The sequence below is a fragment of the Maylandia zebra genome, linkage group LG12 (genome assembly GCF_041146795.1).
Source record: "Maylandia zebra isolate NMK-2024a linkage group LG12, Mzebra_GT3a, whole genome shotgun sequence".
Classification (NCBI taxonomy): domain Eukaryota; kingdom Metazoa; phylum Chordata; class Actinopteri; order Cichliformes; family Cichlidae; genus Maylandia; species Maylandia zebra.
The window spans coordinates 19,204,583-19,230,894 of record NC_135178.1 but is presented as its reverse complement, the minus strand read 5'-3'; the positions used below and the strand labels follow the sequence as shown (position 1 = coordinate 19,230,894).

At 43.3% G+C, this 26,312-nt stretch overlaps 1 protein-coding gene across 2 annotated transcripts in view; it reads right to left on the bottom strand.

Moving 5' to 3' along the window:
• Window positions 1–232: 232 nt before the first annotated feature.
• Window positions 233–26,312, bottom strand: part of ssbp2a (single stranded DNA binding protein 2a) — a 59,804-nt gene continuing 33,724 nt past the window's right edge. For both annotated transcript variants that reach the window (XM_004544440.6, XM_004544441.6), the window contains 13 exons: window positions 7,045–7,134; window positions 5,604–5,663; window positions 5,431–5,497; window positions 4,458–4,528; window positions 4,278–4,345; window positions 3,789–3,837; window positions 3,674–3,709; window positions 3,528–3,582; window positions 3,352–3,422; window positions 3,190–3,268; window positions 3,008–3,036; window positions 2,822–2,920; window positions 233–2,207 (listed from right to left, as the gene is read on the bottom strand). In XM_004544440.6, the coding sequence (XP_004544497.1) occupies window positions 2,178–2,207; window positions 2,822–2,920; window positions 3,008–3,036; window positions 3,190–3,268; window positions 3,352–3,422; window positions 3,528–3,582; window positions 3,674–3,709; window positions 3,789–3,837; window positions 4,278–4,345; window positions 4,458–4,528; window positions 5,431–5,497; window positions 5,604–5,663; window positions 7,045–7,134 (804 nt within the window). In that variant the 3' untranslated portion in view covers window positions 233–2,177. The remainder of the gene's footprint in view (window positions 2,208–2,821; window positions 2,921–3,007; window positions 3,037–3,189; window positions 3,269–3,351; window positions 3,423–3,527; window positions 3,583–3,673; window positions 3,710–3,788; window positions 3,838–4,277; window positions 4,346–4,457; window positions 4,529–5,430; window positions 5,498–5,603; window positions 5,664–7,044; window positions 7,135–26,312) is intronic.

The following is a 26,312-nucleotide window of genomic DNA, read 5'->3' as shown; positions in this document are numbered from 1 at the left end:
TTATTATTAAAATATGTAGCTATACATGTAAAGCTATCATCTATCTACCTGTCTATCAAATTTTAAGTACAAAATCCATCCCCAAATGATTGTTTGATAGAAGTTATACAACAGGTTTGGTAAATTTAAGTACAGCTTTAACAAACACAATTGTGATCATATTCATATAATTTCATCAGCAGATACTTTCAAATGCACTCCAAAGTCTGTTCAAAATGAAAAGAGATGACACTTTAAGGTTAGAGAAGCTTTATATCAGCATAGTCAAAACCCATGAAACTTCTCTGTGTATTTACAAAAACATAATACAAGAATAAAAAAGAGAAAATGAACACGTCACAAATGGAGTCCCACATACTGTCACAAAAACAGAAAGAAAAAAAAATGATCCAATTTACAAATTGATCTTTATGTACTCCCACTTATGGCTTCAATCTAACACAAAACAAAATAAAACATCTCAGGTCAGCTGTGATGGTGCGCCATCAGTCCATCGTTCCCTTTGCAATAATAATTCTCTCTAGCATTATCTTTAAATAATAATAATAATAATATCAAATACACATACAAGACAGAGGAGCTACATTTGTGAGCTGTACACTTTGCAGTAAGGGAAGGGAAAGGAGAATGTTTGCAGGAATATTCACCCTTTGTACATGATAATAATTCATCTTGGGCAGTGAAAAAGGTTTCAAAGATTATTTAAAAACGAGCTTGTTTTATTTTTCTGTACCAACCAATTGTTCATCATACTAAAAATCACAGTTTTTCCGGATGACAGTTAAGTATGAGTGACCAAAGCTTGCAGTTTATCATCCATACTGCTTACCTCTTATTACTTCTCTTTCTCATTTGAACATTTTTATGTCTAGGATATGGGAGCATGTTTTGTCACCAAGTAAAACAAACAAACAAACTAATGATTTCCTTCATTTCTGTCAAAAACATTTGTTTCGGCCCCACAAAAGCACATAATGGGAAAAACCCACAGGATGAATTGTAGTAAGAGTTCAGGTGAAATAAAAACTTTCAGTCTGTACAGTACTACTGAGTACTACGGATTACTACGGAGTACTAACTTTTGTGCAAACATTCCTCAGCCTTATGCTGACTTCAGTTTAATTACAATTAGCATAGTGACTGATCTTATGTGACTTAAAGTCAGACTATGGAAGTTTTTAAAGACGAATTAGCTCGTTTTCCCTCAGACTAATTGAAAGATGAATCCGTAACTACTAGAATGCATGAATGCTTAGTTCAATACATCAGGACTTTTGCTTTATCTGTCTTGCTTGGTCTGGTATGACCATTAGCTTTTAGTTGCTAAATGTTAGCTAATGCAATGACCTATCTACAATGCCACTTTGCCGACTTTTGTGTTTAGACATTTCCCATTTCCACCTGTTGCATGTTGGCTGCTGTTAAAGCAGGTTCATAGTCTCACTTTAAGCCTTGAGCGAGTTTTTTTCTTAATGAACATTCGCCTTCAAATTAAATATGAAAACAAATATTGTCAAGTGGGATGAGAAAACCATTGATAGTATAAAACTTTAAATGCAATGTATGCGGTCTTTAGACATTTACATACTCTAAAAAGACTTCTCAAATATCGGCCCAAGGATTGCGATGTCTCTCCACTTCTCTTCTGGTACTGCAAACAGACTAATTAGAAAAAAGAAGACTTGATGACAGCCATTTAGATCAATCAAACAGTGACTTTATATATTTAAACTCACTGGAATTTTAACTTTAGGCTACTGGTATTTTGTTTTTGGGTGCCGAGCTTTGTGATCTGATGCAAAGGCAGGAAAATCTGTCTGTGACCGGACTGTTTGCACTCTCATACACACCGTATGCAAATTTACAGTTCTCCTCTGGGTCAATTTTGTTCCTTTGTACAGTCTCATTGGAGCAGAGGAAGAGCAGATGAAGGTAGCAGAGTCACCACTTAGAACTGGAGAAAAACAGGAGCGTAGAAACATGGACAGAAACCATGGAAGGGTGGGACTTCGGTCAGGGGGGGTAGTAGTAGTAAGATGGCGCCTGGGGCTACTGTCCGATTGGGCAGGTGGTGGAGGAAGAGTCACTGGCCTAGATGGCATCATATCATGTCTCACTGCTTTTTGGTGAGCCACACCAGGTTATTGAGCGACAGACCAAACCTGCTTCCAGAGCCCTCACACACTCATCGTCATGTTTGGAGAATACTGCAGAAAAAAGTTAAGCAGAAACATAAAAACGCAACTGTTTATGTGTTTAAGAGAGGAAAGCACATCTCTAGCCATCAGTCTTAATTATGCAACAGTCACACGAAGCATATTAGTGGTTGGAGACCAAAATTGCTAGGACCATATGCGCCAAATGGGACTTTGTTGCCTTTGAAATGATTGCTTTGAAGACAGGGATCAGGTCTGTGAGCACTCGCAGTCAGCTGCGAAGCCTCTTTGTTTCACCAGCAAGAATTAGCATCACATTTAAAATCACGGCTGCATCATGGGAACTAAGCTAACTAGCCAGAGATAATGCTGGTGAAAATACACTATGTCCAGTTTAAACAAAGAAAAAGAAGATGGCAATGGCCATAAAGTCGAGGCTTCAGAACAGTAGTCAGCAAACCAGTGGTGGTGTTATCTTTTATATACAGTCTATATATCTTGCAGAGACTAGTAAGACTGATATTATCCGCATGGTAAAAAGTACAGCAAGTAGTATCTTAGCTTAGCATAAAAAATGGGCACGTTTAAGGCAAAGTATTACAGGGAACTCTCAGCAGCAAACACCTCCAGTAATCCCATATATTAAGAAACTAATTTTCACTCACACTTTCGCTCTGAAAAGGGTTGAGGAAGTTTCCTCCCATCTCTCCATCCTCCCGAGGCGTCCCAGGCTGATTACTCATACTTAGGTTACCAGGAGAGTTCTGTTCAAAGACAAATAAAACATATATCACAGTATCTGCTACAAAAATCAGAAGTGTAGTTCAGAGTAGGTGAAAAACTTCTCATACCTTGGGGAGACTGTCCATATCGCCCGACCCTGAAGGAGGGAACACAAGTATGAAAATAATGCACATCACCACGATCAAATGAATACTAATTTTTCATGACAAATCAGGGACAAACATAACCAGAGGTTTTTTAGTTTGTTTGTTTTACCCCTGCCGGACACAGAAGCTTCTTGTTTTTGTACCTAAAGAGCCATTCATGTGATGTGGCTCCATCCCGGCCATTCCCCCTAATGGACCATCACTGCCTCCACCCATAGGAAACTTCGGAGAACACACATAGGGCAAGTTAACAGCAGTATTCCTGTTTGACTTGTAACACTAACACAGACCCAATTGCCACTCACATTTGGCCGGCTTCCACCTGGAGGGACTGTGTTTATCATAGTGTACATGTTATCTCCAGAGTTAGTTGAATCTGACACAACACAAAAAGGAAAACGGAAACAGTAAGAAAATTAAAGGTCAGTAGCATGTTTATATATCTACATACACATATACAACTGATACACACAGAGCTTACCTGCTGGACTTGGCATTATTGGTGTTCCAGGTGGCCCTCCTCCCCCCGGAGGTCCCTGAAAAGAGAGTTTTGTTTTCATGACATTCATGCATGATCCTGTGAATTAAAGCCTATTTAGCTAGTTTAAGAGTTTCAAACATACATACCGCATAGCTTCCTGGTGACGCAGAAGAGTATGGGGTCTACAAAGACAAAGAAGTAAACCACTCAAGTCATGAAATGAAAATGAAACTTCTTCAGTATTTTTGTTGCAGGACTTACAGAATTGGAGTTGGGAGGATTTGGCCAGGGTCTACCACCACCAGGTCCCCTAGAAAACACCCATACACTTGAGTTTTTTGCATTTGGCAGGGTCTTTGTTTCCAATTTATTTGGGAAGAGCTGGCAATAACAAGCTCCCCAGATGCCAGAAAAAAAGTAAATGGAAGAAGAAGAAGAAGAAAAAACTAAAGAAGACTAAATAGAGGGAAAGGTTAAGGTTGTGGTTTCATGTTCAGAGCCAAAAGTTAAAAACATGTGGTAAAGCTGTAGGCAAAAGACAGTTAAAGGAAACGGCTGACTATAACAACTCTACTGAGTGATTAAAGATAGCTGACATTTGGAGAAAAATGTGCTGAGTAAGCTTACATTTTTAAAATAGATACACAGACAAGTGTATTTTACTCTTTTATAAGCTCATGTGCTCAGATAGGCCTTATGCTACTCTGTCTATATGTGCGTGTGTTATGGTGTTATTCATATACCACTCACATGCTCATACCAGGCATCCCAGGACCAACCAGAGCATTCAGTGGTGGCCTCATCCCACCTCCATAGTTCTGGGAAAAAACAGAAACCAGAATTCCATTTGGACACGACTACATGAGAGTAACTATCAGAAACAAAACTTACAGCAAGTAGTCCTCAAAGAAAAATCATCTTGACCCAAACCTGGGGTCCTAGTGGGACCATGCCCCTGGGTGGAGTCATCCTCTGCATTGGTCCTCCCATATTTGGATGTCCTGAAGTGTAGGATTTACCAGAATGAGAAAAGGTTCTCTTCAAACATGCATTTTTGTGTTTAACACCTTTTTGTGGCCACTTTGGTAACTCAAACCACAGACGAGGATGCATTTTTAAGGCGACGAGACTTAGATGGCACAAATGCTAAAATTTACAGCTGCTTCAGTGACACCGTTTTCTTGGTCTGATGTTGGTTCGACAGTGGCTGAACACCATCTTCACCCATGCATAATTTAAGTGTTGTCTGGAGCAGTGAGTAGTTTGCGTAAATGGGAGTATGCTTGATTCATAAGAATACCGAACATGCTGGTTTTAATATTAATGATAATAGTATATCAGGGAGAGGCTAACCATGAGTTCATCTTGGTAACAAGCAGCTTTCAACTGGGTTTCACGGTTATCTGAACACTATTAAAAACTCATAAACGTGCCATTCTTCCAGTGCAATGAATAAGGGCGACTGTTTCTTTGAAACAAAGGGCGTCTTTGATCAGATATAACAACGCTTTCAATTTTCAGTGTGTTATGTGATTTCTAGAGGGACTCTCCAGAGAATGTATTGTCATAAAACCTTTGTTTCACAATCCCCTCGGGAACCCATTCTGACTTTGGTGATTCCCTTCTCCCAATTATAGTGTCATAATGGGGTTTATTTATTTTGTAATGAAATATCTTGACAGCTACTACGGTAAAATTTGGCTCAGGAATCCATGATCTATAGGTGGAGAGTCCTCTTTTAGTCGTGTTAATACATAAGGGTGCATGTTTTAAGGGCAAAACCTCAATCAGGCTATGATCGCACAGTAAATATTATTTCAAAAGACAAAATCCTGCCTGCCTGCATTATTGTTAAATAAAGTAATTATTGACTATATGTGTGTGTTTCAGTGTGGGCATGCACCTTGCTGTCTTGTGGGATCCATTCCACTTGGTAACATAGGCTGGCTCCCTGGAACTCCTCCAAGACCCTACAGAAAGAAGAGGATCCATCTCCAATGTTATAATCACTGTGATGTTGCTCATTTATACAATTCAGTTACGTCTGCTGCCTGCAGGGGTCAGTCTGGCTCTTACCTGATTCGGTAATCTGAGGGGCGGTCTTGGTCCTCCGGGGTATCGAGGTGACATAAATGGCTAAAAATTAGGCAAATAAAATATTACATGCAGACAAATAAATGGACTGACCACATGTGTAACAAAGATTTAGAGGGTGGCACAGTGGGAACTTCATACGCTCTTCAAAGCAGGGAACCAACCAGAGCTGCTTTTATGTTTTCACTTGAATTCAGGGCTCATTTTCCTTTAACCATACAGCAAACGGAGGAAGCTGACCGCATTTTCACTGGAGTGAATTTATGAGGGGGAGAAAAAAAATGACAGGAAAAAGAAGGATGATAATGATGTCAGTGCGTGTGTTAACTCTGTGGAATTTGGCAGCCTGTATGAGGAGCTCTTTTGCAGCTGTGAGTGGGCTTTCACTTGTCCTCACCACAGACAGTAGCAATGCTGTTGCTATGTCTGCTAAACTGATGCCACCCCGGACAGAAGAGCCACTCTGCAGTGGTGGAGGAGCAATGCAGAAATCTGCCACTAGAGAGCAATGGTCCTCTTAATTTAATCAGAGCCTTCACTTAAATTGCTGTCTTAGTTGTGCTTAAATCAACTGGATGAAGCTACAGCATTTTAGGTTTCTTTAGTGATGGCGTTACTATTTTTTTTACTATTAATTAAAAAATGTAAACAACTAATCATTATCAGCAAATGACGTAACAGAATTTGAATGAATAAAACGAAGCATCATTTGTGACTGACTTTGGAAATAATGTGCAATTTATCACAAAAAAAAAAGATAGTGCAGATATTCCGTTATATTTCATACACAAAAAACCAGACAGAAGAGCTGGCAATCAGGTAATTATTATATTTCTTTAACTAAGGTCCTGACAAGACCTTGCCTTCAAAGAGCGACTGATCTTCAGAAGCAGACGGAAAAAGCCGTTCGGACTCACATGTGAGTTTATGAAAGCGGAACTAAGAAATGCCCGGGAAGACTATTGATCTTTGCGTCTAATCCGAGCGCCTGAATTTGACTGATAATGACGTTTAATCGATGTACAACTGGCAGAGGCCTTCACAGATGATCTGGGGCAATGCTGCATGTGTGCGTTTTTGTGTGCCAGAAATTTATCTCTCCTGTCAGATTAGTTGTGTTTGAGATTGTACACATATTCAAAGGTAACGTACGTGAATATACATACAGTTGTTGTTATCTGAGAGTGAGTTCTTGCTCTTAGGGGATTCATTGGATTTCTAGTTAGGATGTTTGCAATGCGCTCTTTCAATTTAAAATGCCTGGAGATGGCTTGTTGCTGTGATTTGGAGCAGTTTCAATACAATGCAATTGAAATGAAGTGAGACTGAATCTGCCAAATATGGGGAAGCTTAAATTTGAGCTGATATTACATCCTCTGGAGTGACAGAAACATGGCCGTTCAGCTCTGCGTTGCATGCATACCTGAAAGAATCCCGGTGGGACTGGCCCTACTGGCATGCCCTCTCCTGGGGGAAGGTTACCGAGGACTGGGCTCGGTGCTGCTGCGGCACTCTGAAAGAGACAAATGGCGAAAAAGGGAGACTTCAACTCAGATCTCAGACTTGTCAGAAACAACAAACTCAACACCTCTTTCACCTGTTTCATCAGCTACTCTCCATTTTTCTGCAGAATAAGCAAACAGATATAATAGTTTGGATAATTTCTGTCTTCCTCAAAGCAGGAATTTACTTATCCATGTTGCAAAGATAACACATCCAACACCAAATACCAGATAAGCCTGCTACCACTTATATAAAAGTCATAGTCTGCACTGCGAGGGTCTTTCCCCATCTCTCTCCCTCAGTGGGATATTTCCTGTTTCTGCAGATGCCCTGCCATGCCGGCCCAGGTTTATTTTTATTCAATGCGTTTTTGTTGTGCTTGTCCCAGACGGGTGGCGCTGGATCATTTCAGCACTGCCTCTGTCTGCTTCCTGTCGCATTGTACAACCAAGTTACCACCCAGCACCGGCCTCTTCTTCCTAATCCTCTTTAGGAATACAGAGCAGACAACGCACAGTGTGGGAGAGTGTACGTACATCCATATATTGTACACAATAACGTGTGAACAGTGGGCTCATGAAGCCGGAGTGGCTGCATCTGTGTCAGTATCTGCCCACTCTCTGTTCTATTTTTCTGATCTTCCTTTTCACTTTCTCTCCCCCTCTGAAGGCACTGGAGGGGTGTAAAGAGATCCAGCGAAATTCACCCAACAGTCTCTGAAGTTTCCGCCAGCTGACTTTTTAGGTCAGACAGGAACAAGGTTTAATCAGAGCTGAGATAAAAGCAGACTGACGACACCCCTGTATCCTCCTCTGCTCCACCCCGCCACCCTCTCTGTTCCTTCGCTCTCATATCTCTCGATCGTTAATGTTGAGCAATGTCGAACAGGATGCCGTGCAGTTTTTAGATTCTATATTCTGCTGTAAACATAGGCTGTATTTGTCTCAGCAGATGAACGTACAGATGGACACAGATGGATATTTGCAGCTCCATGGTTCAGTAGCGGGAGGCTAGATTTGGTGTGTGTGTCTGTTTCTGTGTGTACAAAATCATGCACTGCATCAAGTGTGTTTTGTTTTTTGGGATTTTTTCTCCCCTTTTATTCCCTCTCCCTCCTCGCACCCTGGATTACCCAGAATGCCTTTCCACCCTGGCAGCCTGGAGGTCTGCTGAGTTTGCCTTCGTGCACCGAGAGAGGGAGGGAAAGAGGAGAAAAGAGGACAAAGCAGAGATTATGAGTGTGTGTGTGCATGTGGCAGTGAGTGTGTGAGCGCACTTAATGTTTGTGGCGGAAAAAGAAGAACGGGAGGAGGGAGGAGGAGGGGATCTACCTGACCTGCTGACAAAGCAGCATTTTCCCCAAACACCCAAACACGGCAACGAGGAGAAATAAAAGCAAAAACAACAAGCCTCAAAAAGCAGGACCAGCTCTCATACATGGAAAACTACAGCAACGCTAAAAGCTCTGGTACTGCTGCCGACGGTTAAGTGCCTTTTGATTACGACAAATCAGGTTGAGTCAAATGACATTAAAATCTGAATGAATCACAGGTTTAACAAAGCCTCTTTAAAAGAAGTGATTTTTTCCCCCCCATGTTTGTCTCCATACGTTGATCTCTAGAAGAGTCACGTGGGTTAAACAGTGTAAAACTGGGATTTGGAAACAGGCGTATTTGCTTTGCCAGTTGTGGCAAGCAGCTTCATGGCCCATTCTCTCATTTTCACAATGACAAATGAAGCAAATGAGAACAAAAACAAAAACGCTGAGTTGATTCTAAATATTGAAAATGCAGTTTTTAGATTTTTAGGTGAAGGAGTTGAAAACCGCCCAAAATAAACCAACCAGAGAGACAGCAAAAACTTTGAGTGGCCGAACCAACAGTGTGGTAACTTCTTAAACAGAATGAATGCGCTGCTCAGCTCAGCAACACCAAAAGACCTGCAAGACCACAGAGGACAACTGCAGTGGATGATTGCAGAATTCTTTCCTCTGTTATAAAAACCCTTCACAACATTTAACCATTTTAACCTCTGCTACAGTAACACATTCAAGGACGTGGGCATATACCCAAGCTCCCTAAAAAGCCATTCGCTGATCCAGAATGCTGCAGCCAGAGTACTGACAGGAACTAGGCACGGAGAGCATATTTCTCTTCACTGGCTCGCTGTTAAATTCAGAACTGAATTAAAAATCCTTCTCCTCACATACTAAATCTTGAATAATCAGGCCCCGATCTTAGCTATAAGACTGCTGGTTTACTTTTAGTTCCTAGATTTCAGAAAGTAGAACTGTTGGTTACACTCAAGAACAAGGAGGTCAGACTGGACTTTGCCAGGAAACATCTAAAAGAGCCAGGAAGAAACAGCTAACGGTAGAGCTGATGTTATGGCATTAGGATATATGGCTGCCAGTGGGACTGCTATAACAGTAGCAGCAGGATAACCTGTGAAGTGTGCAGGCCTGTACTCGCTGCTCAGATTCAGCCAAATGCTGCAAAACCGATCAGACAGTGCTTCACAATGGACAGATAATGACCCACACAAACCAAATCCAAAAGCAAACCAAGAGTTTCTCGAGCAAAGAAACGGGACAGTCTTCAGTGGACACGCCACTCACCTGATCATTATTTCCAGTTACTAAATACAAAACTGAAGGCTGAATCACGTGTGTCCTTCCCTCCTCTGAAAACAGAATCTATAAAATCTGTTCAGTTAAACTGACGGCAAAGCTTAAAGATCTGCAGAATCATAACACCTGGTGTCGCTGTATAATAGTAATGTGGTGCCATTACCTCGTGTTAGCCACAGCGATGCTGTGATCCACACAGCAAACTCCTCGTTGTCAGTTCTGTTTAAATACCGATTCACAAGCGAGCTCAACATATTCCAGCACTTAACCTTAGCAACCACAAAAGATCCACAGATTGTTACACAGTTAATGAATCCATCATTAACACCTCTCACACATCAGTGTTTACACTTTTCTGACAAGGCCAAGTGAGAGGAACACTGAGATAATGAGGTAATGCCTGTACACATTAACACCGTACGGTAGTTGTGTGAATGTAGCTGCCAGCAGTGGTGCAGTGTAACGCTTCTGCATACACTTCTCACTGAACTTAAATGCAACCGAACACTGACGCTAATTTCCACTGCACTTCATTTGATGGACTTCATTGCCCATTCAATTTGCGAACAAGCTGTAAGGCCAATTATAACGCTCAAAAATTCTCAGCCCTTAAATGAAAATTAACCTGTCTGAAACTGGATTTGGGGGAACGACAACAATTTTTCTTGGCGGGTAAATCATTGCTTTTGCTGCCAATGTCCATGCAGCATTTTATAGTTTCATTGTTTGCTACATTTCCAGTTAAAAACATGAAGGGAAAACACTGCTTGACCGCGCACCACCGTTTGTTCAGCTGTGACACCTGTACAGCTGAAACATGCTCCATGAACAATGGCGTGAAACAGAAACACTGTGTAATGACAAAACTGCTTGATTATTATTTTTCTGTATAATATATATATTTTTTAATAAACAACAAAAACTAGTATTAGACAACACCTGTACCTGCCTATAAGACAGCAAAACATAAGCCAAATGTGTTGGACTCTACCTTTTTCTTCAGTATAAATACTGAACTTAAATACAGTAAATGTACAAAAATAAAAAAAATGAGAGTAAATTTTTAAATTTTAAGGGGTCTTTTTACAGTGCTGGGTCACAACAATCTGACCTGAGCTATTCTGTTACTCCAAAAGTCTTTGCCTTTTTTGCTGTATTGATCATGTGCTAGAGAGCATTGTTTTAATGAATGCACAATGGCGGGGAAAAGGTATTGCATGCATGTATGTAACATCGACCTGAACCATGATACCACAATGACTAAAACGCTCAGCGTTTGAGTTTTCCTTTAATTTGTCACACCCATCTGTAGATATACAGATAACCAGAATGTCAGTGAGCTCATTCGGCTCACTATCCATCACAGTTTACAGGTTATTGTCTGTGAAACGACAAATGTTACCTTGACCTTGAGCGCAGTTTGTGTGAAGACTCACTACACTAGGAGGAGTAGGCTAGCAGATGGATTCCTCGCCACGCCATAAGATAGTCGATCCTTCGGCCGGATGAGCTGATTAAAGTGTATAACAAATGAACTTATCTTCAAGAAGAGTAAGGTTCAGTCCACTTTAAGCAATTTCCCTCACTTCTTTTCTTAAAACTATCTTCGTTCTTACACTCGTATCTTTTCCGATACTCCATCATTTTCTAGAGCGATCCAGAAAGACCTGATTGAAGCGTAACAAGACAATCAACTCTTCCGTCTGCCCATTCGGGAACCCCATTACATTACAGCTTTTCATTTAATGAAGCGCTGTGTTTGTTGTGTTCTCCCCACATTGCGGTTATTTGCACGCTAAACGAAGTGTTTGTGATGAAACCCGAGGCAGTGGAACAGCCCCCGAATGTCCTCAGATGAACACCTGCATCTCCTGGCAAACTCATTTGTTTCATAAATTATTCAAAACACCACCCTCCAGGAGGGGAATTACAGTATACCAGACATACACAACAAGGCATACAATAACACAAACTACAATTGCCATTTATGAAGTTTAAAAAAAAGGTCCAAAAAAAGAGGCTAAAATAAGGTCAGCTTCTATTTCAAACTGTGAAGACTGGTAAATAAAACAGCGTCTTTCCTGTGTGAAAGAAAAAAAGGCAGTAAATGTATCATATGTCACAACAAACAAGGGGGAAAAAAAAAAATCACCCGAATTCGAGGTTTACTCACTGAAGTATTAGATGTATTAGATCTACCACGTCCACTCTGTTATCAAAAAGCTTCCCATATTATGGAAATATGTATAATTTCTCCATCAGAAATGGCGCTTTCTCTCCCGAAGCATCTCCTCCTTTATGCCTGAAAACGACCCAAACATGTAATTTGCTAAACTTTTCTATAAAAAGCACAAAAATGCATCGAAAGAACTCCGTAGTCATTCATATGTAGGGCAATTACGCCGCAGCTCAACACTTTACAACTTAATCAGACTTCCTCCATACTACATTCACAGTACACTAATCCCATCACACTAAAGGGCTCACAAATACTTAACAAGATAACTTGCAAACTCTTTCATCCCTCCATGTTTACAGATTAATGCGTGTGTGTGTTTGTGTGTGATGCATGTATACTTAGCTTGGGGGTGTGTGTGAGTGTGTGTGCATGTGAAGGTGAGGAGTCATTTTCATTCAATACTGCAGAGACTGAGAGACACTCAGAGATGCGTGAGTGGAATCTCAAAAGGCTGTCTGTGTCTACCTTCCCTCTCTGTCTCTATCGCTGTGTAAACCTGAAGCGGTCCCTCCACCTCTCTGTCTCACGCAGCCTCACACATCAGCTCTGTCTGATTTTTATTTATTTATTTATGTATTAATTTACCACCCCATTACAAGAAGTTTAATAAATATGTATCCCACATAAAATGTCCTGCTGTAGTAAAACTGACCTGACAATCTGTTTACAACATGCAGCATAGGTGAGTTCATCTGTGTTTACTGTCACTTAAGTATCAAATAATTGAAAATGATATTACTACCTTATCGTGGTGGAGGGGTTTGTGTGTCCCAGGGATCCCAGGGGCTATGTTGTCTGGGGGCTTTTGCCCCCTGGTAGGGTCTCCCATGGCAAATTGGCCCTGGGTGAGGGACCAGACAAAGAGCGATTCATAAGACCCTTATGAAAAGGACACCGAGGGAACAGTTTACCCTGCCCGGGATAGGGTTACCGGGGCCCCGCCCTGGAGCCAGGCCTGGGGAGGGTGCCCGAGGGCGAGCGTCTGGTGGCCGGGCCTTAGTCCATGGGGTCCGGCCGGGCACAGCCCGAAGAGGAGACATGGGCCCATCCTCCCGCAGGCCCACCACCCGCAGGAGGCGCCATAGGGGTCGGGTGCATTGTGTGCCGGGTGGCGGCCAGGAGCGGAGGCCCTGGCGGACTGACCCCCGGCTGCCAAGACTGGCAATAGGGACATGGAATGTCACCTCTCTGGTGGGGAAGGAGCCTGAGTTAGTGCGTGAGGTTGAGAGGTACCGGCTAGATATAGTCGGGCTCACCTCTACACATGGCTTGGGCTCTGGAACCAGTCTCCTGGAGAGGGGCTGGACTCTGTCTCAGTCTGGAGTTGCCCCTGGTGAGAGGCGGCGGGCTGGGGTGGGTATTCTAATATCCCCTCGGCTTGCTGCCGGTACGTTGGGGTTTTTCCCGGTGGACGAGAGGGTTTGTTCCCTGCGCCTTAGGGTCGGGGAACGGGTCCTGACTGTCATCTGCGCTTATGCGCCGAGTGGCAGTTCAGAGTACCCAGCCTTCTTAGAGTCCCTGGGGGGGTGCTGGAGGGTGCTCCACCTGGAGACTCTGTTGTCCTGCTGGGAGACTTCAATGCTCACGTGGGTAACAACAGCGAGACCTGGAGGGGCGTGATTGGGAGGAACGGCCTCCCTGATCTGAACCCGAGCGGTGCTCTGTTATTGGACTTCTGTGCTAACCACAGTTTGGCCATAACATAAGAGTGTCCATAAGTGCACGTGGCACCAGGATGCTCTAGGCCGTAGGTCGATGATCGATTTTGTAATCGTATCAGCAGACCTGCGACCATATGTTCTGGACACTCGGGTAAAGAGAGGGGCTGAGCTGTCAACTGATCACCACCTGGTGGTGAGTTGGATCAGGTGGCGGGGGAGGACGCTGGACAGACCTGGTGCACCTAAACGCGTAGTGAGGGTGTGCTGGGAACGTCTAGCAGAGGCCCCAGTCCGCGAGATCTTCAACGCACACCTCCGGCAGAGCTTCAACAGCATTCCGAGGGAGACTGGGGACATTGAGTCCGAATGGACCATGTTCAGCGTCTCCATTGCCGAAGCTGCTGCATTGAGCTGCGGCCGCAAGGTGGTGGGTGCCTGCCGTGGTGGTAATCCCCGAACCAAATGGTGGACACCAGAGGTGAAGGGAGCCACTAGGCTGAAGAAGGAGTCCTATCGGGCTTGGTTAGCCTGTGGGACTCCGGAGGCAGCCGACAGGTATCGACAGGCCAAGCGGAATGCGGCTCGGGCAGTGGCTGAAGCAAAAACTCGGGTGTGGGAGGAGTTCGGAGAGGCCATGGAAAAAGACTTTCGGACTGCCTCGAAGAGATTCTGGCAAACCGTCAGACATCTCAGGAGGGGAAAGCGGTGCTCTACCTGCACTGTGTATAGTGCTGGCGGAGCGCTGCTGACGTCGACTGAGAAAATTGTCAGGCGGTGGAAGGAATACTTCGAGGACCTCCTTAATCCCACTGACACGTCTTCCGAGGAGGAAGCAGAGTCTGGGGATGAGGGGAATGACCCGCCAATTTCCGTGGCCGAGGTCACTGAGGCAGTTAAACAACTCCTTGGTGGCAGAGCCCCTGATGTTGATGAGGTCCGCCCCGAGTTCCTGAAGGCTCTGGACGTTGTAGGGCTGTCCTGGTTGACACGCCTCTGCAATGTTGCGTGGAGATCAGGGGCAGTACCTGTGGACTGGCAGACCGGGGTGGTGGTCCCCATCTTTAAGAAAGGGGACCGGAGGGTGTGTTCCAACTACAGGGGGATCACACTCCTCAGCCTCCCTGGGAAAGTCTATGCCAGGGTGCTGGAAAGGAGAGTTCGTCCGTTAGTCGAACCTCGGATACAGGAGGAACAATGCGGTTTTCGTCCTGGTCGCGGAACACTGGACCAGCTCTTTATCCTCTCCAGGATACTTGAGGGTGCATGGGAGTTTGCCCAACCAGTCTACATGTGTTTTGTGGACTTGGAGAAGGCATTCGACCGTGTCCCTCGGGGTGTCCTGTGGGAGGTGTTGCGGGAATATGGGGTGTCTGGCCCATTGCTATGGGCCATTCGATCCCTATACAACCGTAGCAAGAGCTTGGTTCGCATTGCCGGCAATAAGTCGGACTCGTTCCCGGTGGGTGATGGGCTTCGCCAGGGCTGCCCTTTGTCTCCGGTTCTGTTCATAATTTTTATGGACAGGATTTCTAGGCGCAGCCAAGTGGCGGAGGGCTTTCGCTTTGGTGGCCTCAGAATCTCATCTCTGATTTTTGCAGATGATGTGGTTCTGTTGGCTTCATCGGGTGAAGGCCTCCAGCTCGCACTGGAACGGTTCGCAGCCGAGTGTGAAGCAGCGGGAATGAGGATCAGCACCTCCAAATCTGAGGCCATGGTTCTCAGCCGGAAAAGGGTGGAGTGCCCACTCCGGGTCGGGGATGAGTTCCTGCCCCAAGTGGAGGAGTTCAAGTATCTCGGGGTCTTGTTCGCGAGTGATGGGAGAAGGGAGCCGGAGATCGACAGACGGATTGGGGCTGCAGCTGCAGTAATGCGGACGCTGCACCGGTCCGTCGTGGTGAAGAGGGAGCTGAGTGTAAAAGCGAAGCTCTCAATTTACCGGTCGATCTACGTCCCTACCCTCACCTATGGCCACGAGCTGTGGGTAGTGACCGAAAGAACGAGATCGCGGATACAAGCGGCAGAAATGAGCTTCCTCCGAAGGGTGGCTGGCCTCTCCCTTAGAGATAGGGTGAGAAGTTCGGCCATCCGGGAGGGGCTCAGAGTCGAGCAGCTGCTGCTCCACATCGAAAGGAGCCAGCTGAGGTGGTTCGGGCATCTGACAAGGATGCCCCCTGGGCGCCTCCTGGGTGAGGTGTTCCAGGCATGTCCCACCGGGAGGAGGCCCCAGGGCAGACCCAGGACACGCTGGAGAGATTATATCTCTCGGCTGGCCTGGGAACGCCTTGGTATTCCCCCGGACAAGCTGGAGGAGGTGGCTGGGGAGAGGGAGGTCTGGGCCTCTTTGCTTAGGCTGCTGCCCCCGCGACCCGGCCCCGGACAAAGCGGATGAAGATGGATGGATGGATGGATTACTTTACAGTAACTGCAATACTCCAGTAGTCCAGTATTCAGGCCCAGCAGCAGGAAGTCACTCCTTTTTTCAAGCCTTTATTATTTGGTTTGTTCACCTTTATATTTGATGATAGAATCTTCCGTCAGATATTCAAATTTTTACAGAGATTTTGTGCCAAGCTTCAATTCTACAACCTGCTCCTGGACAGATGGGTTATGTTGCCTGTCTTCCTCTTTAACCCTATAAAGGCTGCATATCTGCTACATCCAGTATTTTTCTGCAGTTTATTGCTTACAACTGTATTTTCCTTGCGGGGGGGGGGGGGGGGGGGGTACACCGATTAGGGTGACCGACCTTCTTTTGCACTTGTTGACTTGTAAAAGCCTATATGACATTTTTTATTTCACTTCAGAGAAGGCATCGTTTAAATATGTTAAAGTTTTCTTTAAACACACAGTATTATTAAAGTTCTTCATGACAGTGTCCTCTTTTTTTGGAAATCAAAGTATGGTCACCATAGCGCTGATGAAATGGAGGTCACAAAAACTCATGTATCAAATATGACACACCAGGTGTTACAGGGTTAAGATACCCCAGATTTGCTCTGTTGGACTAAGGTGAGGTAACGTTTTTAACATACTCCTCTGGCTCTGATTAGTTCCGCTGTGGCTCGTTCTATACCTCCTGATTAATGCTGCAAATGCACTTCCACTGATTTGTAGCTGGTCTTAGAATTTCCTGGATCACTTTCCAAGTTTGAAAAGCCTCACAGTCAGCCTTTCTTTTATTTTCAGACACCTTAAAACAGACAGACTCCAAAATTCACAAAGTTTCCTGTTCACAGGTCATATTAAAACCACATTCATGCAGTTATGCCTAATCCGAAATCACAGGTGTGTTTAAATTTGTTGATTCCTTCTTTTAGCCTGTTTTCAACATTGCATTTTGATTGTATCACATTTGTCTGCTTAAGAGAGTAAATACTCAACTTCTGACCTTAGAAACAATAAAATTATTATTAATCTGACATTTAAGTCACACACAGGTGCACCCTCTTCAGACTAACACAGCAATATTGAATGTGTATGCAGTTTTAAATAACAGTATTTATATCTGTATAATATTATAGACCTGGGTAAAGTGCCTCAGATGCGATAAGGTGAAAGCACTGTTGGCTTTGGTTGTTTAATGGAACAACAGGATTTATTATGAAATACTCAGAGCAGACCACTACTAAGTTATCCTATAAATTCTCACTACCACTAACTAATACTACTTCCCACCTAGCGAGAGTCCACCTCCCTACAGACACAGAATTAACCATTTCATAACACAAAGAAGAGCAGATAACTTGAACTAATAAGTGAAATTATTTGCTTCAGTTAACCTGTGAACGATGGCCAGTGACAGAGGTTGACATATTTTCATTTATGAATTACAGTAGCAGCTGGGGAAAAATGGCAGAAGGAAAAATCTCTGAGACTGCGAGAAAATGTTCAAGTAAAAGCTCGAGGGGCAGGTTCACGAATTCTTCACTGAGCACAGTGGCTGTCTTGGAGAGCCTTTAGGTGAAAGGCTGCAGTGGGCTGTGCATAACAGTTAACACTGAGTCTCAAGGCCACATCAGGATCTACGAATGACACGCTACACAGGAAGGAAATGTGTTCCCCCTCCCTCCCCCTCGTTTCTACTCACTCCATCCTATCAAATGCCATTAGTCCACTTCCTGAACAAGGAGGGAGGGTGTGGAAAGAAGAGATGCTTCCATTCTGCATGATTCCCTCTTTGCACGCACACACACACACACACACACACACACACACACACACACACACACACACACACAAGAAAAACACACATTCATATATGCACAATATCACAGTGTGAATATGTGTATCCACAGAATAAAACTTTGGAGTATCTGTATCTGTAAATGTCATATGAGAGAGGCAAAACGAAGCGCAGAGATGAGAATGGGTGTGCTCTCCTTTTAATCATCTATTATTCACATCTCCCATAGCAAGACAGATCAACACACCCCACTGTGGAATCCCAGCCCAAACTCACTTTTCAGTTTCAAGACTTAAAAATCACCCTCTGCTATTCAAAGCTTGGAGCAGACCTTTCCTGTTTGCCCACACTGTACCAGAGCTACTTGCAAGTGTCTGAACCAAATTCAGTTGAAACACCAAGGTTATGTCATCTTTGAGCTCTTACGAGGGAAAGTCCAAGATGAGGCTCAAGAATAGTGACTTGCAAGCCCAGAGTGAAAGTTGTCTAATATGGCTTCTAGTCAGTGCTAGTATGAAAAGTGATGATAGCACGATGGCCTAAATGAGAGCAAATATCAGATTTGTAAGGAAATGTTCACACCTCTAGTTTGTTTAGTGTGGTTTGAATGAGCTCACGAGTTTGTAAACTTGTAGCTTTTTCCCATGGTTTGGTTTATTTTCACACGGAGAAAAATTCAAGTGAACTCCAAGTGAATCAAAATCCATCACTACAAACTGCGTGAAAATATTCAGTTCGCTTATTGGCCAGATGTGTCTGGGGCGGGAGCATCAAAAGTCAACACAGAAATAAGGTGTTGTGCTCTGGACTATAGGAGGACAGAGAATTTATGTTCGTTTCACAGCTATTTGTTCGTCTGCCCAGACCTTTGCACATCTACAGTACTGCCTGGTGGTTGGTTTGGATCGAGGTTGGATCACGTTAACACCATAAACGAACTGGACTGGAGTTCATGTGGAACTACACCAAGACCACCTCCTCTCCAGGGTTTTGGTGTGATTGTTTTGCTCTGCAATTACTGAGTCCACACCTTGACAAATGAAACGCACCACGGGGGAAAACGAACCAGAGTTCAACACCACAGGTGTGAAAACACCCTAAATGGAAAAATCCAGTATATGCACTGCATTGTATTGCTGTATGTAATCTGGTACTGTAATTGATTTGTTTATATGTATGTGTATATATTTACATATGTACAAATACTATTTGCACTTCTGGTTTGATGTTGTTTGAGTTATATTCTTTTTCAATGACAATAAATCTAATCGAATCAAATCGAATCTGCAATTAGCCTCAAGCTATGTGGGGTTTACAAAGAATCTCAATGAAATAGCTAAATGAAAACAATCAAAACAAAAAGGGTGGTTTCCATATTTCTATACATACCTCATGAACAGTTTACTACAAGCTACATTCATGCATTCAAACAAAATGTTATTCTATAGCTTTGGTGCTTTCTAACAATCACACACTCACAGCCCGATGGATGCACCGGGGGCAAGGACACTTCGCCACGCAGACTCTGTGACGCACTGAACAACCAACATTACAAATGGTAGATGACACACTCTACCACCTCAGCCACCCCTGTAGTGACCTGTGCTTTTTCACAGTAAAATCAGCATCAGTCCTGACGTTGAATGGTTATACTACCTAATAATTTTCATGTTAGCTTTTTAGCAAAAGCTCTAATGATCACGCACGGTGCTTGATTTGCCGATACTCTCAGTACAAATGTAGAATAATGAGAGAAAATACTGTGGAATACTAGGTCTACTTTTTTTAATTAACTGAGAACAAGCAAAATGATATAATTTCACATTTTAAGAACGGTAAGCTTGCTCGTTCTTGTAATGGGATGCAAACAAGAAAACAAAAAACAAGAAAAACAGAAAAATACAAAATAGAAGTTGAGAAGTCAGTTTCAGATACAGCAACGCAACTGTCGACTAATATCACCAGGCAAAGATTTAAAACTGCAGCATCTGGTCAACTGTCCTTTAGTAAAAGATGAGCAAAGAAAAGATTCAGGAAAACATAGTTACCAGTGGTATATACAGATGAGTAAAGTTGACATCTGGCAAACTTCAAGCAATAATGACCCAAAAGCAAGGCTTTAATTTTCAGTGTTAAAGGTCTGGATATTAAGTGGCACTACAAAGATTAAACTAAAGAGGACATCCACACAGGAAGTGATTTGTGTGTTGCACATTGTTTTGCCACCGATGTTTGTTCACTAATCGGCATTCCAATCATTCCAGACTTTGGTTGCCTAGGTAACCTTTTTTTTTTAAGCAAAAGGCCTGAGCCGCACCTCATTTCTTTCTATTTTGTGTCCAAGGAGTCAGACTTTGGTCTTTTTTAAGTGTTCATGAGCAATAGTTCTCCAGCCTTCCTGACAGTCTTCGGGTTTTTCTATAAACATTGGCTGCTTTTTCACAAAGTATCAGTCTTTGTACCTGACCATTTTCCGTTTTAAGAGAGTGTGTTTTTGTTTGTTAAGGCCCTCAAAGCCTTAATTATATGGCTGAATAGTTATTTCTGTTATACATCTTTAAAGTCTGCTTGATATCTGCCCAGGGCACATGCATAGTTGGTACATGCAATTGGTAAAGTAAATTCTCTGTATATGAAAAAACAGGGACACGTGAACACCTGCATGAACTCTCATGTTCACCGTCTGGTGTCAACATTGTACCTCGGACCTGAGTGGACCTTAGAGGACTTGCGGACATGGAAAATATGATCAAGGCTAATCCCTGATAAATGAATCATTCAAGCATTATAAAATGCACCCAACTCAAGGAATCGAGCGTTGTGTCTACACATTAGAGAAATACATTTAAAATTGTAACTTTAGGAACTTACTAGCAGTCGGTCACAAAAACACGTAATTAGTTACAGAATCCGTCATGGATCGGCCTCCCCAGAGCTCGAACCTCAACATCGTTGATGCAATGTGGGATCATCTTGATAGAGACCAGAACAAAAGTCATCCAGCATCCAAGAAGCCTAGAGAACTATTTCTGAAGACTACTTACAGAAGAAAGCTGGCTAAGAGAGTTCAGCCTTGACTGAAAAATAAAGGTGGTAATACCAAATATAGAGTTTCATGTTTGCTAGTTTGCCTGTCCTTGCTTGGAAGCCACTAAATGTCACTGACTTTCTTTTGTCTGTGGTTGTTTTTTGTGTGGATGCTTATTAAGGTTATAGCAAAACCAAAGTAAAACCTAGACGATAATAATCAGAAATGCAGACCTGACAAATAAACAAAAAATAAAAGTTGGAAATGTCACATATACGCATGACTGTGGGGTGGACAGCAGGTGGAAAATATAAAGTGGATATAAAGTGGATATAAAGTGGGGAAATGAGCTTTATGTGTAAAGACTAAAGAACTTATTATGAAAGGCTAATTTCTCGCAGTTGAGTTTAGCATTTTCTCAGTTTTATTCTAGCACAACAGTCTTTCACTATCACAATCTTTCAAAATCTTTGCCATGTTTATCGACTTTAGCAGCACATTATCAGTATAACACAATCCCCACCAGCACCCAGACACTCTCTAGTGTAACATTACAGGTGATTACCTGGTAAAATGGCACCACTGCGCTAATCTGCTTGGTCTCACTGGGCGATTACAGGTAGGGTGATATCAGCTGCACAGGGGGTGACTATGATGGAGGGGGGAGGGGGGGAGGGCATACTGGTTGTGTTTCCTTTATCACTGATGTCATTATCGACCCTTGTAAACATCTCCGAGTCTTGCAAGGAGCTGTATAATATGCGAGGTGGAGCTGCAGGCTGATACACTGTCAGATACACATACAGAGCTGAAAATGATAGTCACTTTGGCGCTGGGGTGTTACTCTTCGTCCACCACTATCTTTCCTTGGTTCAACGGCACTGGGGAAGATAAGGGAGATGGACTGAACACAGAGGGGAGGGTGGGCAAAAAAATAAAAAAAAGACAGAAGATTTAAATCCTGCAGCTTAGATAGAGATGAGGCTATAGTGTGGTCTTTTCTAATGTATTTAGAAGATCATTGCAAAGACTTTGATTATTATGTCATCTTTAATAGAATCACTTCAATTATTTTAAAACACATCATAGTGCAATTACGGAGATTGAGAAACGTAATTAAGAAAACTGGCAGAAATGTTAATTCACAGACTTATTGCCACAGGAACAACTAATGAGGAGTTGTCTCATCTTGCAGTTCTTTAAGTAATAGAAGGCCAGACACAGGAGACAGCACAAGATAAGGATATGGGTGTCTACAAGAGGAAAGGAAAACACTGCAGTTAAAGAGATAACGTGCCAGTCTGATCATGTCAGGGTTCTCTCTTTTGCCCTCCTACTTTCACTTCTGCTGCTCAATCTCTGGATCCTTTTCAACATAATCCCATCCACGTCCCCTACCTCTGCGGTTGGTAGTGATAATCTTTGCAAGAATTTCCCCAGTTTTCCTTGAAGATGAGTCAAGGAAGCATAGTATTTAAGCATGCAAAGTCCCATGATTAAAGATTTTGCAAAATAAAAACAACATGGATTCATGCTGGAAGCAAAGCTGCCCGTCTTAAAGATCAGCTAGTCTTTACTTAGACCGCTGCAGATGCGTAAAATATGCTCCTGACAAAGCTCCTTATCATCATAATCAATAGCAATAATTGCACATGAACTTGAAATTTATCTCTTGTATCCCATGGCCCTGTTACAGCTTCTCCTTATTCTTACGCCTACTAGTGTTTCACTGCCCTCAGTTAACCTCTCCCCTCCGCTCAGTGCCGTGGCTTCATCTTTGCCCCTGCCTCGAAGCGAGGCGTGCATATGTCAACATCACATAACACTTCACCTCGGCGTGTCTAAACACGCGTGCGACATGACTCAGCGTAATACACCAGTGGAAAACATACTCCTTAGAGAGCATATGGGGAGGGGGGGGGCACAACGGGCCAGCAAAAGAGGAAGCAACACACATGGAGAGGAGTCTCTAAAAGGAAAACTGAGGCAAAGAAGGAATGAAGAAGAAGATGAAGTAGTAGGCAGGGAAAGGTAGAAATGTGGGTTTTTGGTAAAGAAATATTTCAGTATAAGTGGCGCCACACTGAAATTTCCATTTTGATTTTTAAAACAGAGATCGTGACAGCCATTTCCATCTCTCCTCCACCTATGGAAATTCCCATTCTCTTTCTCTCCTCTTGGTTCGCTCTTCATTGCCATGGCAATGATGTTACAGTGAGTCACCTCATCATCTCCCTCCTCCTCAACACCGCCAAGAAAGAACATGGGAGCGTGTAAGAGAGAGAGAGAGAGAGAGAGAGAGACATGGACAGAGACAAAGAGAGAGGGAGTGAGAGGTTTTGTGGGGTGGAGGAGGAGATAGAGCTCTGTTTCCCTGGAAACAGACCGGGGGTCTCCCCAACCCCCATTGGCTCTCTGCTGGTTGGAATCAGCTTGTTACCCACAATACTTGAGCCAACGGAGTCTCTGTTTCTAGGTTGTCTCTGTCCAGTCTGTTTTTTTTTCTTCCCATCTGTTCAAACGCACACAAACAAGCTCAGGTTCTGGTCAAAATTCAGGTTTGCATTCATACCACTGAAACGTGCTGTCCGAGCTCAGGTTTGTTCGGTGATACAATATGATCAGATATTAAAACTGCAGAACTCAAAACAGTCATTTTTCAGTTATTATAACAAACTCAGGACTTTTATTATTGTGTCCCCATACTTCTCCACCATATTCTTCCAATCCCCTTGAGCCTTGCTCTAAACAGGGTTCACCATGGCCACCTCATCATATGGTATCTCTCATCTCTATGGACCAGTATAATATAAGGTTTAAGGTTTCAAGTTGTTTAAGAATGTTTTACTTTAAGGAATGAGTCGACTTTCTTTCCTCTGTTCCCTGTGTGCCAGCACAGCATACACACTAAGGAAAGGAGACTAGTTGGAAGAAAAATGCAGTAGAGACTGAGAGCACATATGTTAATGAAACAACTTTTTTTTTCTTTAAATGTGGTAATTTATTTAGGTCCCTGTCACAGATGCCTAGAAACCAGACGGTGACTATCTAGCAACCACTGGTTGTGAAGAAACAACATGTATTCCTGGATGGGTTGGCGAGCAATTGCTGGTAGTTTCTATGGAGGACAGTGCCTACTTATCTGCAAACACTTGTCATCTACTTGGCAATCAATAGTAAAATTTGAAAAAGTGCGATAAAAAAACCCAACTCTACAAAATGTTAACCTTAAAGTAAAAGCTATGCTTTACTACCACTTTTACTTTGAAGATGAATATTCTCCATTTACTGCTTGTGCTGCATTATCCATCTATCTATCCATTTTGTTCCACCTATCCAGGGCCAAGTCACTGGGGCAGCAGCTTAAGCAGACAAGCCCAAACATCCCTCTCCCCAGCCACCCCCTCTAGCTTATCTATGGAAACACCAAGGCAATCCCAAACCAAGAGACGGAGAAATATAATCTCTCCAGTGTGCCATTAGTCTGCCTGGGATCTCCAGTCATGGTGGGACATGACTGGAACACCTCACCCCGGAGGCGCCCAGGAGGCATCCTTGTTAGATGCCCAAACCACCTTAGCTGGCTCCTTTCGATGTGGAGGAGTAGCAGCTCTACTCTGAGTCCCATTGAAAGGCTGAGGTCTCCTCGTGGCTAATTTCCACTGCTTGTATCCGCAATCTAGTTTTTTCGGTTACTACCCACAGCTCGTGACCATAGGCGAGGGTAGGGATGTAGATTGACCAATAAACCGTCGTGAACAAGACCCCAACACTTAAACTCCCCCACTTTAGGCTCTAAATCGAACCTGACATGTAGTGGGCACTCTACACTTTTCCTGCTAAGGACCTTGGCTACAGACTTAGAGGTGCCGATTCTCATTCCCGCCACTTCCCACTTGGTTGCAAACCACTCCAGTGCGAGCTGGAGGCCATCACCTGATGAACCCAATAGAACCACAACATCTGCAAAAAGTAGAGATGAAATTCTTAGACAATCTAATTAGAAGCCTTCTGCCACTTGGCTATGCCCAGGCAAGTCGGCATCTTTGATGCAAACTACAGGCAACAACAGCAATCTGCAAACAACCAAAGCAATTGCAAGGAGGTTTTGGGTGCAGCATAACAAACCTGTTGCAACCACTTGCCAACTGGTTAAGGAATACACAGCAACATGGGGTCAAGGGGGGGGGGGGGTCACTGACTGGTCTCTAAGCATCCATGACTGAGGCTTTCGCAATTGATTTCACACTGACTGCCATCAACCTCCAGCAACCACTTGGGAACCGGTTGGGGAATGTTTTCCGTCTCAACTGATGGTTGGGAGATTGTTGCTGACCAGTCTCTTAGCCTCTTAGGGACATTACTTAGAGAGTAAAGCATTCTCTCTAAGAGAATTGGGGGTATGGAGTCTTAGGTGTCAGGAAAATATTAAGTAACTTGCCATCTCTAGCTATCTCCATGGACACTTTCCTGAATATTTAGTAGTAATCCTCAAATTGTTTTAATGCAGTGCACTGTGACTGTATCTATAAGAAACAAAGAGATCAAAAATGAAGCTGCAGGGTTTAGCTTAAGACAGTAGTTAGAAAGGTTTTACTGATGAAGATTGGGAGGCAGCTCAGCTTGAGACGATGACTTCAGGGGAAAGGAAGTCTCACAGTCAAAAGCATGGCTGTAAGAATTTTGGCTTGCTGAGGTGTGATGTTTATTAATGTAGATGTGTCTCGGAACTCCTAGGAGTGCTGCTAAACCAGACTGTTTAAGTTAGGAAAGATCAGCAGGTTAACATATTTGCAAGAATGTTTTCATTATGACGTAGAACATTTAGGGTAACAACTGTTTTTATGACTCAGTAATACTAGAGAGAGAGAATAAAGGAAAGTCTAAGGTCGGCTGTGCACTTAGTGTCCTTTAATATACTGAAACAGCATACATTTTTACTTCACATGTCTCTCAGCGCAGACAGTGGCTGCTTGTCCTTCAGCATCTCACAGGCAGTACGGTACAGGATGTGTGCACTCGTGCTTATCAAACACTACTGTTTGAGAACCATATGTATGTAAATGAATAAAGCAGCACAGAGTGTTGTTACATATTTACCAATCTGTTTATGGTGTAGCTTAACAATAATGACACAATATACGTGCTGCTGTCACAGTGCACGCTATGAATGCACTTCTATGCATGAGGGGGAGAGTATGAATGTAAGATCTGACAGCATGAGACAAGGCATTTTAATCAAAAGGGGTTGCTCTTGGCACTCCTCCTTGATCTCTTCTTCCCCTAACTGCTGTGTGCCTGCTATCTCCCACAGTGATGCCACACAATGATACCAGGCTCCCTCTGCTATAATACTTGCCTGTAACACTGCTGCCTGACTACTAGCACATTTTATGTCTACTCAGTCTCCAGTTCATCCATCTGTCACCTTTGCTCATCTTGAAGATC